At 32.9% G+C, this 13,121-nt stretch overlaps 1 protein-coding gene across 6 annotated transcripts in view; it reads left to right on the top strand.

Moving 5' to 3' along the window:
* Positions 1-13,121, top strand: part of LOC107450713 (uncharacterized) — an 89,828-nt gene that overhangs the window by 32,697 nt on the left and 44,010 nt on the right. For all 6 annotated transcript variants that reach the window (XM_087150019.1, XM_087150018.1, XM_043040697.3 and 3 more), the window contains 2 exons: positions 2,415-2,606; positions 4,706-4,905. In XM_087150019.1, the coding sequence (XP_087006145.1) occupies positions 2,415-2,606; positions 4,706-4,905 (392 nt within the window). The remainder of the gene's footprint in view (positions 1-2,414; positions 2,607-4,705; positions 4,906-13,121) is intronic.

Raw genomic sequence — 13,121 nt, forward strand, 5'->3', positions numbered from 1 at the left:
TATATAACGTTCTGCCCTCAAACAAATTTTAAACGATTATTTTGAAAGACTTCTAAATTCCCTTTATCTGATGTTTGGAAACTTCAACAAACGTGATTCCAAAATAGAAATAATAAATAAACATAAAAAAAAGTTTTAAAAAAAATACACAAAAATATTAAAAAAACGGAATAGTTTCTAAGAAATTAATTTTCAAATGCATTACTTTTTCAGGTGCTGTTTAACTGATTTACAGAAATTCAGAAGTTTGTAGGTTTAAACTCTATTCTTTAAAATAATATTATTTTTTGTATTACTTACAAATTTTTACATCATTTAAAGAATCGAATTTAGACCTACAAACTTTTGAATTTCTGTAAATCAGTTAAAAAAAATTGTCGAATAATTATTTATCACTTTGTTTTAAAATTATTAAATAATAGAAAACTATTTAAAACAATATCTGGCATAAGACTGTCTTTAGATAAATGAATTTTAAAATTGTGTGTAAATATTTTGTTGATTCATCTAAGTTGTTAAGATATGGAGAAATAAGCAAAAAGTAAAATCTACCTTAAGGATCTAAAATTTAAACCACTCTCCTGACCAAACTATAGGGACCATATTACCCATATTTTGAGAATCCAAATACTGTGAAAAGAAGTTATGTTTATTCAGAGAAAGTAAGCTTTTGTGTCTGATTTGGTATCTTTGTAAAAATCATTTCCGCAAATTAATTGATTTACTTGAGTTTTCCCCTTTAAATCATAAAGATTGCGTCCTAGTACGTTAAGATCCGATGACTAAATCAAACGTTATTCAAAGTATTCAATTGTTATGGCACAGTACATATATATATATATATATTTACATGCACTTCTATTATTTTTTAACTTATGAAAATCAATAAGATAATGCTATAAATTAAAACAAGGAAAATGACCACATATATAGATACTCAACCAATACATAAAAACAAAAAAAAAATGAATGATATTAAACTACCTACCATAAAATGTTGATTTGCAGAGTTGAATTGATAGATATATTTAAACTCACAGTGCCGTTAACTTCTAAACGTTTACTTTTGTTTATAATTTTTTGCCTGATGCTCATCAAAAATTGTAGGAGCACTTAAAGCTTGATCTGGTTTTCAAAATTCTTTTCATCTGATTTTTGGCAGCTCCAGTATTTGGCATCATACAAACTAATAGAATGTTCTGTAGCCTTGTAAATATTCATTTTTAACTTTAATATCCTACTTAAGTATCCGCAAAAATTGTAGATTCCTTAAGTTAGATCTAGCTTCCGTGATTTTTTTTTAAAATCTAATTTTCGACAACTTCAGCATTCGAAATTCTATAAATAAATGGAATGTTCAATAACCTAGTAAAAGCTTATATTTATTTTTAATTTTATAGTTAATGCTTCAAAAAAATTTACAGAGTCCTAACGCGTGATCAGGCTTTAATAAATTTTTTTAAATCTGACTTTCGGCTATCCAGCATTCGGTATTAAACAAATGGAATGCTCAGTAGCCTTGTAAGCATTTTTCTGTTTTTAATATTACCTAAGGCTTTTGAAAAATTGTTGAGACTCCTAAAGCCTGATCTGGCTTTCATAGTTTTTTTCATCTGATTTTCGTCAACTCCAGGATTCGGCATCATGTAATTGAATGGAGTGTTCTTCTGTAACCTTTTAAAAGTTTTTCTTTTTTTCTTAACATTATACTATTATACTTAAGTCTTTTGAAAAAATAGCGACTACAAACGCATTATATGATTTTCATGATTTTTTTTTCATTTGGTTTATTTCTTTCATTTCATATTTAGGTCACCCAGTGTTGGCGATTCATTTGGTATCTCGGAATTCATTCTATGCCCCCTTAAGGATGCTCCATTTTTAAAATACCTATTTTTCTTCAGTCCCTCCAAATTTCCATTACGTTTGTCGATCAGCTTGCAAATCATATGTAAAGATTTTTTTGTCTTTGGTTATTGTCCCTTTCAGTTTTGAAAATAATCGTCAGTTTAGTGTTCGAGTGTTCTCAGTTTTCAAATGGTTTTAAACTATAAATTTTGATAATTTTGCTTCTAGCACTATCTACAGCGACGCGTGAGCAAAATTATAAGGAGTATATATAAAATACTTTAAAGTAAGTCACGACTTTCCAGTTAATTAGGTTACCCAGCGTTGACGGCTTATTTCTGTCTCGGACTTCATTCGCTGCAACTTAGAAGATGCGCCATTTTCAAAACGCCCATTGTGCTTCAGTCTCCCTGAAATTTCAAGAAATGTGTCGATCAGTTTGTGGATTATCAGCAGAACTTTCTTATCGTCTCATTCATTTTCGCTAGTATTCTACTTTTTATTGTTTGAGTGTTCTCGATTTTAAAATGATTGAAGTTATAAATTTTAATAATTTTTTTTTCCAGCCAGAGAGAGTAGCGATGATAATATCCGAAGACACGTATGTAAAATCAAGTTCTCACGAGCATATAATCCATTGCAGAGATTACTTACGAGAACTATCAAATTCATTTTTAAAGATTCCGAGCTATATGGATGAAGAGGAGGCGCACAAGAAAATTGCTCATGATATGTTCGCAGAATTATCCGAAGAAATTGTAAGTAGCTAAAATTGGAAAATCTCTCAATTCTTTCTATTGCATCATTCATTTAGGAATTATAGTAAATGATGTAAGCGAGATAGTTTACTTTCCCTTCCACCCTATCCCCTTTGCGATAGCGTGTAAATATTAGTGCCCAGATTGGAGACTGCTCAGTGATTACCTCTTTAAACTGTAGGAAGGAGACGAGATAAGGCATAATTCACGATCGCAATGATCGAATACGTCATCTGGATAAAAGATCGGTTCCATGTCTTGACCTTCCTGCCTTCTCTCTCCTCCTTTTCTCAGTTTCTTAGGAATTGAACTACGATATTTTTCCATTCCTCAATTTTTTCGTATTTAATTAGCAAAAATATTTTTTTTTTTAAATTTCCACGGTGCTTTTCTTATAAACTAAATAAACAGTTCAATCTAGTCTGCAGTTTCATATAGTTTCCTAACTGAAAAGTTTTTAATCTATTTGAAAATAAAGACAGAAACTAACGTACTTCCTTCTCCTATGACTCTCCACACGCTGATGGTAAAAGCATGCAAAGTATCGCCATAAATAGAAATTTTTGCTCTACGCCACCTGTAGCTCTTTTCAATTGCCAATAGAAGCGTAATAATCTCATTGCATGCGAAAAATTTGCGTATGCATATTCAAAGATGCAAATGGGAATTTTATTGGTGAAACATATTTCTCTGGCTGTAAGCTCGCCAATTAGGATCTCCTTCGCATCACCGAATGCGCATACAGGAGTTTCTTGTATGCAATTACAATGGCCCTTGAAATCTTTCTAGTTTCGTAAGAGGGTACGTGTTAACAAGACCGAGTTTATTAACGATAAACGTGAAATTCTATCACTAATATTTTAGATGACTGTGATTCAAATTTTGTGGTATTTTCGGACTGATCTATAATTTACAGTAGGAACACCCTGAATAGAATTGACTTTTACGAGACACTGCAGGAATTTAAAAGCATATTTTCTTACTCTTAATCAGTATTTTGTAGTAAACATACGGTTTAAATGGGTTAAGTTTATTGTCATGGGTTAAATTGGTTTAAATTTATAATAGTAGTAATAAATTCTTTTATAAGAAACCATTTCAAAACTTCGAGATCTGACAACTCAGAATTGATGAGTACTAGCAAATGAAGAAGAAGTGAAGTAATCTTGCCTAACCACGTAATTTAATTGGACATCTGTAAACTACGTCACGCATGTGTGCCGAACCTGATTGGTTCTTGAATCGACAATTCATGATTTACCTACGACGTCGTCACTTGTAGGTATCCGATTCTCATACAGATATACTTTCTATAGGGGTCAGGGAACTCGCTTTGCACCAGAAAGATTCTGAGTTCAAATCTCGGACAAGGCATGGGTGTCCTTTCCTCCTCTGTATTATCTGTTCTTATTTTGGGAGCAATGTGGCCCACCTAATATGGTACCCATGAAAGAGTGGCCAATATATCCGTCCTTATAAATGCCTAAATTGACGAATGGCAACCCATTTGGGCATTGGAAAAAAATATTTCCTGTAAAAAGTTATGTGTAATCCACAAATGTTTCTATAAAGTATTGACGTCCGCTTTATTTTCGTCACTACTTTTCAAAATTAGTTTTAGATCCGTGGTAACCTTGTATAAAGAAATTATAATTTGTTTTATTCGCACTGACTTTCGACGATAGCATTGGCTGGAGAACATGCCGAAAGCTGTAGACCACTTAGCCGTATAAGGATACGTTTCCAGGGTGCACCGCGAGGAGGTAGGTCTACTCCGCTCCCCGCTCTGCAACTTGGCAGAGCCCATGAATAGGACCCACCTCCGCCGCTGTGCTGCATTGCATTCCGGCTCTGAATCGTCGCTTTATTGGCAAGCCAGAGAACTTTTAGGGCAATGACTTCGGTCATTCTGTTTAGTTTATTTATTCACCTGCTTTGTCTTTGCATTTGTTTTCTGTGTTATTTCTTGTTTATGCCCAGCCATTGGAAATTTAAAAAAAAATATATATATATATATATATACAAAAATGGTTGAATTAAATTAGTAATAATGAATATGCAAATTAATATACTTTTTTTATGTCTTTGTTCATTTAAAGAAAAAAAAGACTCCTGAAGATTTATTACACAAACAACTTTTTCCATTCAAAAGAGATGCTGATGGGCGATACACGGCTAATTTTAATGAGAAGTCACTCTATCGAATCTATAGTGATCCTGCCAGTTTTCTTCTAGACACTGTTGGCTCATATGAAGGACCTGCTGTATTTTTAGTTGGAACTAAATCTTACATGAATCTGTAAGTACATTGTTAACCACTTTTATTTAACTTTTTATGGATGTTCGCGTAGAGCGATCCACAGATGGCGCTAGGGGTGAAAATGTGTCGTAAAAACTTTCCGTTTACCATTTTTGATTGATTTTTACGCCTGACATTGAAAAAGCGTGCCATCTTATATTATTATACTTGTAGTGTTTGCAACATAACGCAACTTTGAATTTCAATCTCAATTCTCAGAATTCTTTGAATTCAATTCTCAGTTTGAATTTCAATTAAAAAAACAACAAATGAATTTGGAAGACTCAGCAGTCATGATGTGATGCTATACAAAAAAGAACCAACGTCAATATTTTACATTAATATAGCCTATAAGGGATAATGCTCAAAACATGGCAAACCTTACACTTTATTTATGTTGTAGCATTAATTTTCTTAAATGTGTTTTAGGCACGCGACCTGTTAGAATTTATATTACATAAAACTCTAATGAATGTGAAAATAACGAGTAAATTTAAAAACAAATCACACTAATAAACTTACTAGAACATTAAGCCTGTTCACACATCACTTCGTAAGCGTAACATAAGCGGAGGAATACATATCTAGAGATACACCATTCCAAAGTATTAAAAAAAGAATCTAATAAATGTCACATTTGATGCTGTAATTCAGATTTGCTTTAGGCTGTTAGACGACCTGTTAGAATTTTTATTACAGAAAACTCAAATGAATGCTAAAGTAACGGGTAAATTTAAAAACAAATCACAATAATAAACTTACTAGAACATTAAGCCTGTTCACACATCACTTCGTAAGCGTAACATAAGCGGAGGAATACATATCTAGAGATACACCATTCCAAAGTATTAAAAAAAGAATCTAATAAATGTCACATTTGATTGATGCTGTAATTCAGATTTGCTTTAGGCTGTTAGACGACCTGTTAGAATTTCTATTACAGAAAACTCTAATGAATGCTAAAGTAACGGGTAAATTTAAAAACAAATCACAATAATAAACTTGTTAGAACAGCCTGTTCACACATCTACAGAATTACTTCTCACAAAATTTTTATATATATAGTGTTCGAATTTGATATATTGAGGTCATATTTTTCTTTTTGTATAATTTTAAGCCATGGATTAGACAAATGCTTTATTATAGTAAAATTTGGTGGCTGGTTTAGCCTGCTTCTGTGTGAAGTGTCAACAAAAGTATATAAACTAATCTTGTAGGTTTTGAGAAATGTTATTAATTCCTTCCCAATACTTAGAATAGCCAGCATAGACTCTATTGATAATGAACATTAGGAATGAAAATATTTATATACAATTTGCATTAATTGTCAAAAGATTCCCAAGTATATAGGTATAGATAATTTAGTTCAGTATTAATTGTAATATTATGTAAAACCTTATTAAAATAATATTTAAATATTCTGCAGAAAATCGTTATAAGAAAAAAATGCAATTGTGTATTATTCAATATTCATTTTGATTTAAACATTGTAGTTTAACCTTTCTCCCGTGTTTTATAGCTATCTAGAGATATACCATGCATATTCTAAAATATTAAAAAAAAAAATACCGAATAAATGTCACATTTGAAGCTGTAATTGAGAATTCGAAATTTGCCGATTTCAAAACCTGTTTTCTTACAGTTCAATGTAAATGAGAATTAAATACTTTTTTGGTTTAATTTTTCGTTTTAAAGGCATTTTTATAATAAAACCCACTGAAATTAATACCAAATTTAAACCAACTAATAAAATAGTTGAAAATTACTTGGTATTTCTTTCAGAAATAGAAGAAACTAAAAATAATTCGCACATTTGTTTAGTAAGAAACCAACCACGTTTACCAATTTATTAAATTGTTCATAATTATTCTGTAATTTGTAAATCAAAATTTAGTAATTAGTGAAAAAAATGCAGCAGTTATTGAATTCTTGGGTCTACTTCATAAAGTTAATTGACTAATAGTATGTAGTGATAAAATCTATATTAAACATATTTATTTTGAAATATCTTCATCATATTATCTGAAAGTTATTTACAACATTCATACTTGAAAGTATTGAGTAATGAATTAAAAATTAACGGTCATATTGCATTAATTAATAATTAATGCAATATGACCGTTGTAGTTGTGACTATGATTAATATGTAATTTGTCCATTTAATTGCATCGATAAAATATGATAGAAATATTTTGACATTTCTTTGTATAAATATTAAAAAAAATGAGTTCTATTATGCTATTTTAGATAAAACATTGAAGAAAACGATATATTTTTTTTATTTTTTTTTAAGAAATTCGTAAATTTTTTTTCAAGTCGCTGCTCTTTCATGTTCTTTTATTTAAAATTTTGAAATTTCTACTTCAAAATAAATACATATACCGATTTTCAAAACCATCTATAGAGAGGAATGTAGCAATAAGTATTTTTTCTTGCTTGCTTTTTTTTTTATCTCACTTTCTCATCCCTAAGCCAGCCAAGCGGATGTTTGCAACCCAGGCAGATGATCAACCTGTAAGGTGGCAGTGGGATCAATATGCATTTTCTGTCAGAGGGAATGAGTAATTATTCATTATTGGTCAAAAGGTTGGACACTAATTTGTGTTGATAAGGTCCTCATTTCAACTCCTTTTTGTTCTCAGTCAGTTAAAAAGAAGCCTACAAACAAATCACTCAAATTTAACTATGGCAAGCAGTGAATGTAAAACGTTCTCCATTGATGATAAAATGGGCTTAATCAGAAAAATTGAAAAGGGATGTAATCAAGCTGATATTTGAAAGGAAATATAAACTATCCAAATCTACAGTTTGTAACAGATGGAAAAGTAGGCAATTAACAACTTATGCTCATGAAGAAAATTTAGATATCAGAAAAAAGTTGAGACAAGCAGATCGCAAAGATGTTGAAAAGAAGCATTACTGAAGTGGTTCAGCAATCGAAGAAGCCGCAATCTTCAAGTACTTGGACAAATGTTGATGAATTTGCTAAGCGATTTTGCGAGACTACTTTTATGTGCTCGAATGGCAGGTTAGACAAGTTTGAAAAGCGGAATAACAGAAATTCAGGAAAAATTTTCTGAGAGTCGGGAAGTGTTTCCTTATCTGATGTTGAGGATTGCTCATCAGCTAAAGATTACTAATTTTTTTTTTGTACGCAAGATGAAGTGTAATAAGAAATAGCAAATTTTTTGCTACGACGTAATATTTTTCAGTCATTTATTTGAATAATGTGCAATAAAAGGGAGAAGTTTGGGAACCATTAATTAAAATGCTTGCGTAACGGATATAGTGAAGTCTTGGTTATAGTGAACCGAAATTTCGGTCCCTTGAAGGTTCACTATAGCGGGGTTTGACATGAAGTCATAAATAGATATTAAAGAAAAATATCTAAGAGCTTAATACATCTTTCACAACAAACAACAGCTCTGCATCTTTCAAAACAAAAAATTCATTTCGGTCCTAAAAATTTTTTACCGTTTCTAGAAAATTCAGCAACATTCAAGTTCGATTAAATTTCTAACCGTTTTTGGACAGGAAAAAAATTTTGATACAAATAAAATGGCTTCTCAATCAACATCAACCATTCACCTCCTAGACCGACAAAACAGGGTTGCACGCTGCTGTAAGATAAGGATGTGACGCATTAATAGGCAGGATTACCATATTTGCGGTTTTCTAAGCGTTTACTCTCGACTGCGCCAAGCTGTGCCTAAAGCGTTAGTCTTTCCTGGAGTGTCAACCAGACCTTTAAGCTTATAAGTCGTCGCCATCTCGAAGTTTAACTTGCACTTTTGTTTTTACCATAATTTTTTTCTTAACCCTTGGTCACAAAATTTTTACTTAGCGTATTTTCACACTCTTTTCATTATTTTACAATATTTAAGGTTAAAATAATTAAAAAAATATTATATTCAGTATTAAAATAATTTATGGTTATGAAATACTGCAGTGCCTCTTTCTGCTTTAAAGGTAAAATCTTCCAATCACGGCTCAAATCTAAACTATAATTTTTCAAATTTGTAGTAATTTAGATCTAAAAGAAACAAATATTCAACATCGAAATTTCCTTAATTTACAAAATCAATTTTTGATACATTTTTTTATATGAATGAAAATTATTTTCAAAACTACTTTTTCGTATTTTAGTACAAATATGATTCCGATATTATAACGGATTTTCTCAGTAATTATTCTACTGTTTTTTAAAATTAAAAAATATTAAAATATATTTTTGTGAGTAATTAAAGTGTCAGCGAAATATATACAAAATGAATACCGGTGTCTCATCTGCGTCAAAAGGTTAGTAAACTTTTGATCATAGAGTACCATTCAATAGCTGTTTAAAATAATTTTTATTAAAAAAAAAATTAAAAAGGAAAAAAAAAGGCAACATTTTATTAGATTGAGGAAAATAACGCTTGATAATTTTATGAACTGCTATGTACTTTTCTCAGAAATGTAGAGCAATAAAATGATTCATTTGGCAAGTTTGAATAGATAATTTAATACTGGAGTTTGGCTCGAGTTGAGGTTTTCGAAAATCTACTGTTGTTGCTTTATGAGTTGATAAAGTCCTATGTGGATGATATTGAAAAATCTTTTTACTCAATACTCAAAAACAAAGATATTTATCAAAAATCTCAAACCCGTCAAATGTATAGTAACAAACTAACATTTAAAAAGGATGTTTATAGATTGATTCTTTTGTCAAAAAAAAAATCTTTTGTATTTTGAAAATAACGGCAACTATATCTATCTCATTTTAATTGGATAACAACTTCGTATTTTATTTTTGTCGAAAACTAGAGTAAGTATTTGTCAGGATCCTGATTCCTCTCCCACGCATTTGATTGACCCCTTGACCTGAGGGTCAGAGGGTGAAGGACACTGCAGGTGTCGTCCCCTACATTTGGGGGTGGAGCAAAGGACTGTTTCTTATGGGAAAGAGGATTTTTTGGAGATCAGTTTTGAAGGCAGGAGAGATTAGCCTGGAACGCAGAAGAGTTGAGTTTCGAGTTGAACTATGCTAGAGAAAGTATGAGAGAGAAGGGAGCAGCAGCGCTCCGGAATATTATATTCTCCAATTCATGTATCATTTTGTAAATAATTCTATAATCAAGAATTTAGTAATAAATAAGCTAAAATTGAAATAATCCTTGGTCATCCTTAATAAGTAGTCTTTAAAAACGAACCAAGAGACAAAAGGTCTCACAAATGTCGCAGCCTGTCAGGATGGAAGGAGGACTGCTATGCTAAGGAAAAGAATTATCGCCGATGCACACTATGAGAAATGCCCAGTAAAGAGTGTTGCCTCATGGAGTCAATCTTGATAGAAGGATGCCTACGGAAATGCCTAGTGAAAAAGATTGCCTGAAGGAAAGGGTGACGGTGGACTGACAACATCGACGGGACTATTATCGCCGGAGGCGATAGGCAGCCAGTGCTACCCCCCGTGACCGGTGGCCATAGAGTGTGGTTTCAACATCGACTCTCTGACAAAGAGGACAATTGAAAAGATAATAAAGGGAGGTAAGCTTTATCTCATGCATGAAAGGATAAATTACACGCTCACATTTCTGGGTAGAAGTTTAACAAAAAGGGTAGTTAACTAAGGGGATAAGTTTATTTTGTTTTGGTTTAAAGTCAACCTGATGTGTTACTTTATTTGAGCTTAAGGGATTGGCCAGTTAGCTATAGTATTGTTGGTTTGTTTAATGAGTATAATTATTATTAATAAGTATAATATGTAATGATTTGGTGATTTTTTAAAGTAACCTAGTTGTTGATTTGTTAAGAGTGTAATTTTTTTTATTGCTTTATTAAGAGTATGTATGAAAGAAGAAGAGTATTGATTTAATAGCATGTAAAAAAAGTGTAGGATTATTTAAAGATTGTGTTTTTATATGTCAATAGCGATCTGAGTAAACAAGATTCTTGGCTGATTATTATTTAGTAGTGATTATTATTTATAATGCATTCTGTTAAAAAAATTTTGGACCGAAAAAAAAAAAGGTCAAGGAAGGGGTTTGCTTTTGTTTAAATGATGAAATGGTTAATTATTATGACTGTAGAATCTATTAAATTTAAGAGTTTTAATTTTGGGAAAAGTAAAAGTGTGTATTTAAGGTGTACCAAAAGAGTACGAAATTTTATTATTTTCCAATGAAAGTTGAAAAGAGTAATTTGTATTTCTTGGCATTAAGGAGTAATGTTTGAATATTGTATGTTTTGATTATTGCATGGTACAAATTGTATTGTATATGTTTGGGTTACATATGAGGCGTTAAATTTCATAATAGAATGTCGGTGTATGAGTAGGGGGGAAAGTGTTGCTAAGTTTATTTTTTTTAATTTTACTTTTAAATGGGAATATTTTTTTTAGTGGTTAAGAAATTAAATTAATATTGTCAGTATGAGTTTTTTTGCAAAAGCAAAAAAGGAAGATCTGATAGTTCTAGCTGAGGAGCTGGGACTAACGGTTCCCGAGAACGTCAAGCTTGTTGAGTTAAAAGCATTGATCACCGGGAATTCGGATTATGATGAGCAATATACTAAAGAGGTTTTAAGTGGGATTAAAGAGGAGCGGGAACGGAAGCGAGAGGATCGGGAACGGGAGGATCAAGAACGGAAACGAGAGGAACGGGAACGGGAGGATCGAGAACGGGAACGAGAGGAGCGGAAGCAGGAACGGGAGCATGAGTTAAGAATGAAAGAATTAGAGGTGAGGGGTGCAAATAAGGAGAAAGAGCTTCAGGAGAAGGACAATAGTACAAACCAAGACAACACTTTTCATAGACACTTAAACACTTTGACTAAGGCTTTAGGGGAACCTCCGACAAAGGCGGAGGAATGGGGCTTTTATTTTAGAGACGCGGAGTATTTGCTTAATTTCTATAAGGTGCCCGAGGAATATAGAGGGAGAATAATGGTGGTAGCTTTAAGGGGCAAAGTAAGGGGGCTGAGCGCAAATCTAGCGGAAGAGGATTTGGAAAGTTTTGAAAAAATTAAAGAAATCACACTGAAAGAATTTAGAATAACTCCCCTTCAGCATAAAAACAATTTTGATAACTGCTACAGAAGGATTAACGAGTCTTATACTCAATTCGGGGTTAAAATTAAGGACTCCTTAGAGATCTATATGGAGTCGAGGGGGGTCACGACATTAGAACAATTGAAGGAATTGGTAGTGGCAGATAGGATAAAAGATAGTTTACCTCAGGAGCTGAAATCCCACATATATTTGAAGGAGTCAGAGGGATGGTTGGGAGTGTCAGATTTAGGGCAAGAGTTAGATAATGTAGTGGCGGCAAGATCCCATAACCTTGACGTAGGATTCCGAAATAGGGGAGGGAAAATGGGTGAAAAGCGGGCTCCGGAATACAGAGGTCACGAGACAAGTAGAAGGATTTTCCAAGCCGAAACAATAAGTAGGAATAAAAACAATTTAACGGAACAATTTAGGAAGGGAGTCCCAGAAATACCAGCAAGAAATAGTGGAAATGGGGGAGGATGGACCCCAAAATGTTTTAATTGTAACGAAGAAGGGCATTTAAAGAGGGCTTGTCCGAAAATATATCGGATGAGCATCTGTCGAGAAAATATGAATAGATTGGAAAGGAGAGGATTGAACCCAATGGCAGGGGGAGTGGCTGGATTAAATTTGGAGGATGCAAGGACGAAGGGAGAGGTAGATCTAACAAGAGCAGATTTCGCAATTGACAATGTTTGTTTTTCAGGTGTTATAGATAGTGGGGCGGAGATCAGTGTTGTGAAGCAGTCCTTCATTCCTGAGAAATATTTACAATCAGGGGGGACGCTCTTTCTAAGACCAGCTGTGGGACCAGCCGTGAAAGCAAAGCTGGTAACTGTGCCTATAAGGAGAGGGGGGAGAGAAAAAGAGATAAAGTCATATGTCGAAATCCCAGTAGCGGTGGTAGAGGAGTTGAATGAAACGGCTGCTCTGATTACCCCAAAAGTATTTCGGTTACTAAATGAGCAGTCTTTGAGGGACAGCGGAGGGAAGAGTCAAGAGGAGGGGGGCGATAGAAGTATTCTAGCTATGGGAAAAGAAATGGAAAGGGGAGAAGAAGAAGAAGCGCGGAGTACCCCAGTGGATCCGGGGGCGGTCAGCGAAGGAATAGAAATAGGGGAAGGAATTATAAACCCTAGCGAAAAAATCCCAGTAGTGGTCAGAAGTGAAAACGAGACGACAGTGA

This window comes from Parasteatoda tepidariorum, chromosome 8, assembly GCF_982258835.1.
Source record: "Parasteatoda tepidariorum strain Cologne lab strain chromosome 8, Ptep-v5.0, whole genome shotgun sequence".
Taxonomy (NCBI): Eukaryota; Metazoa; Arthropoda; class Arachnida; order Araneae; family Theridiidae; genus Parasteatoda; species Parasteatoda tepidariorum.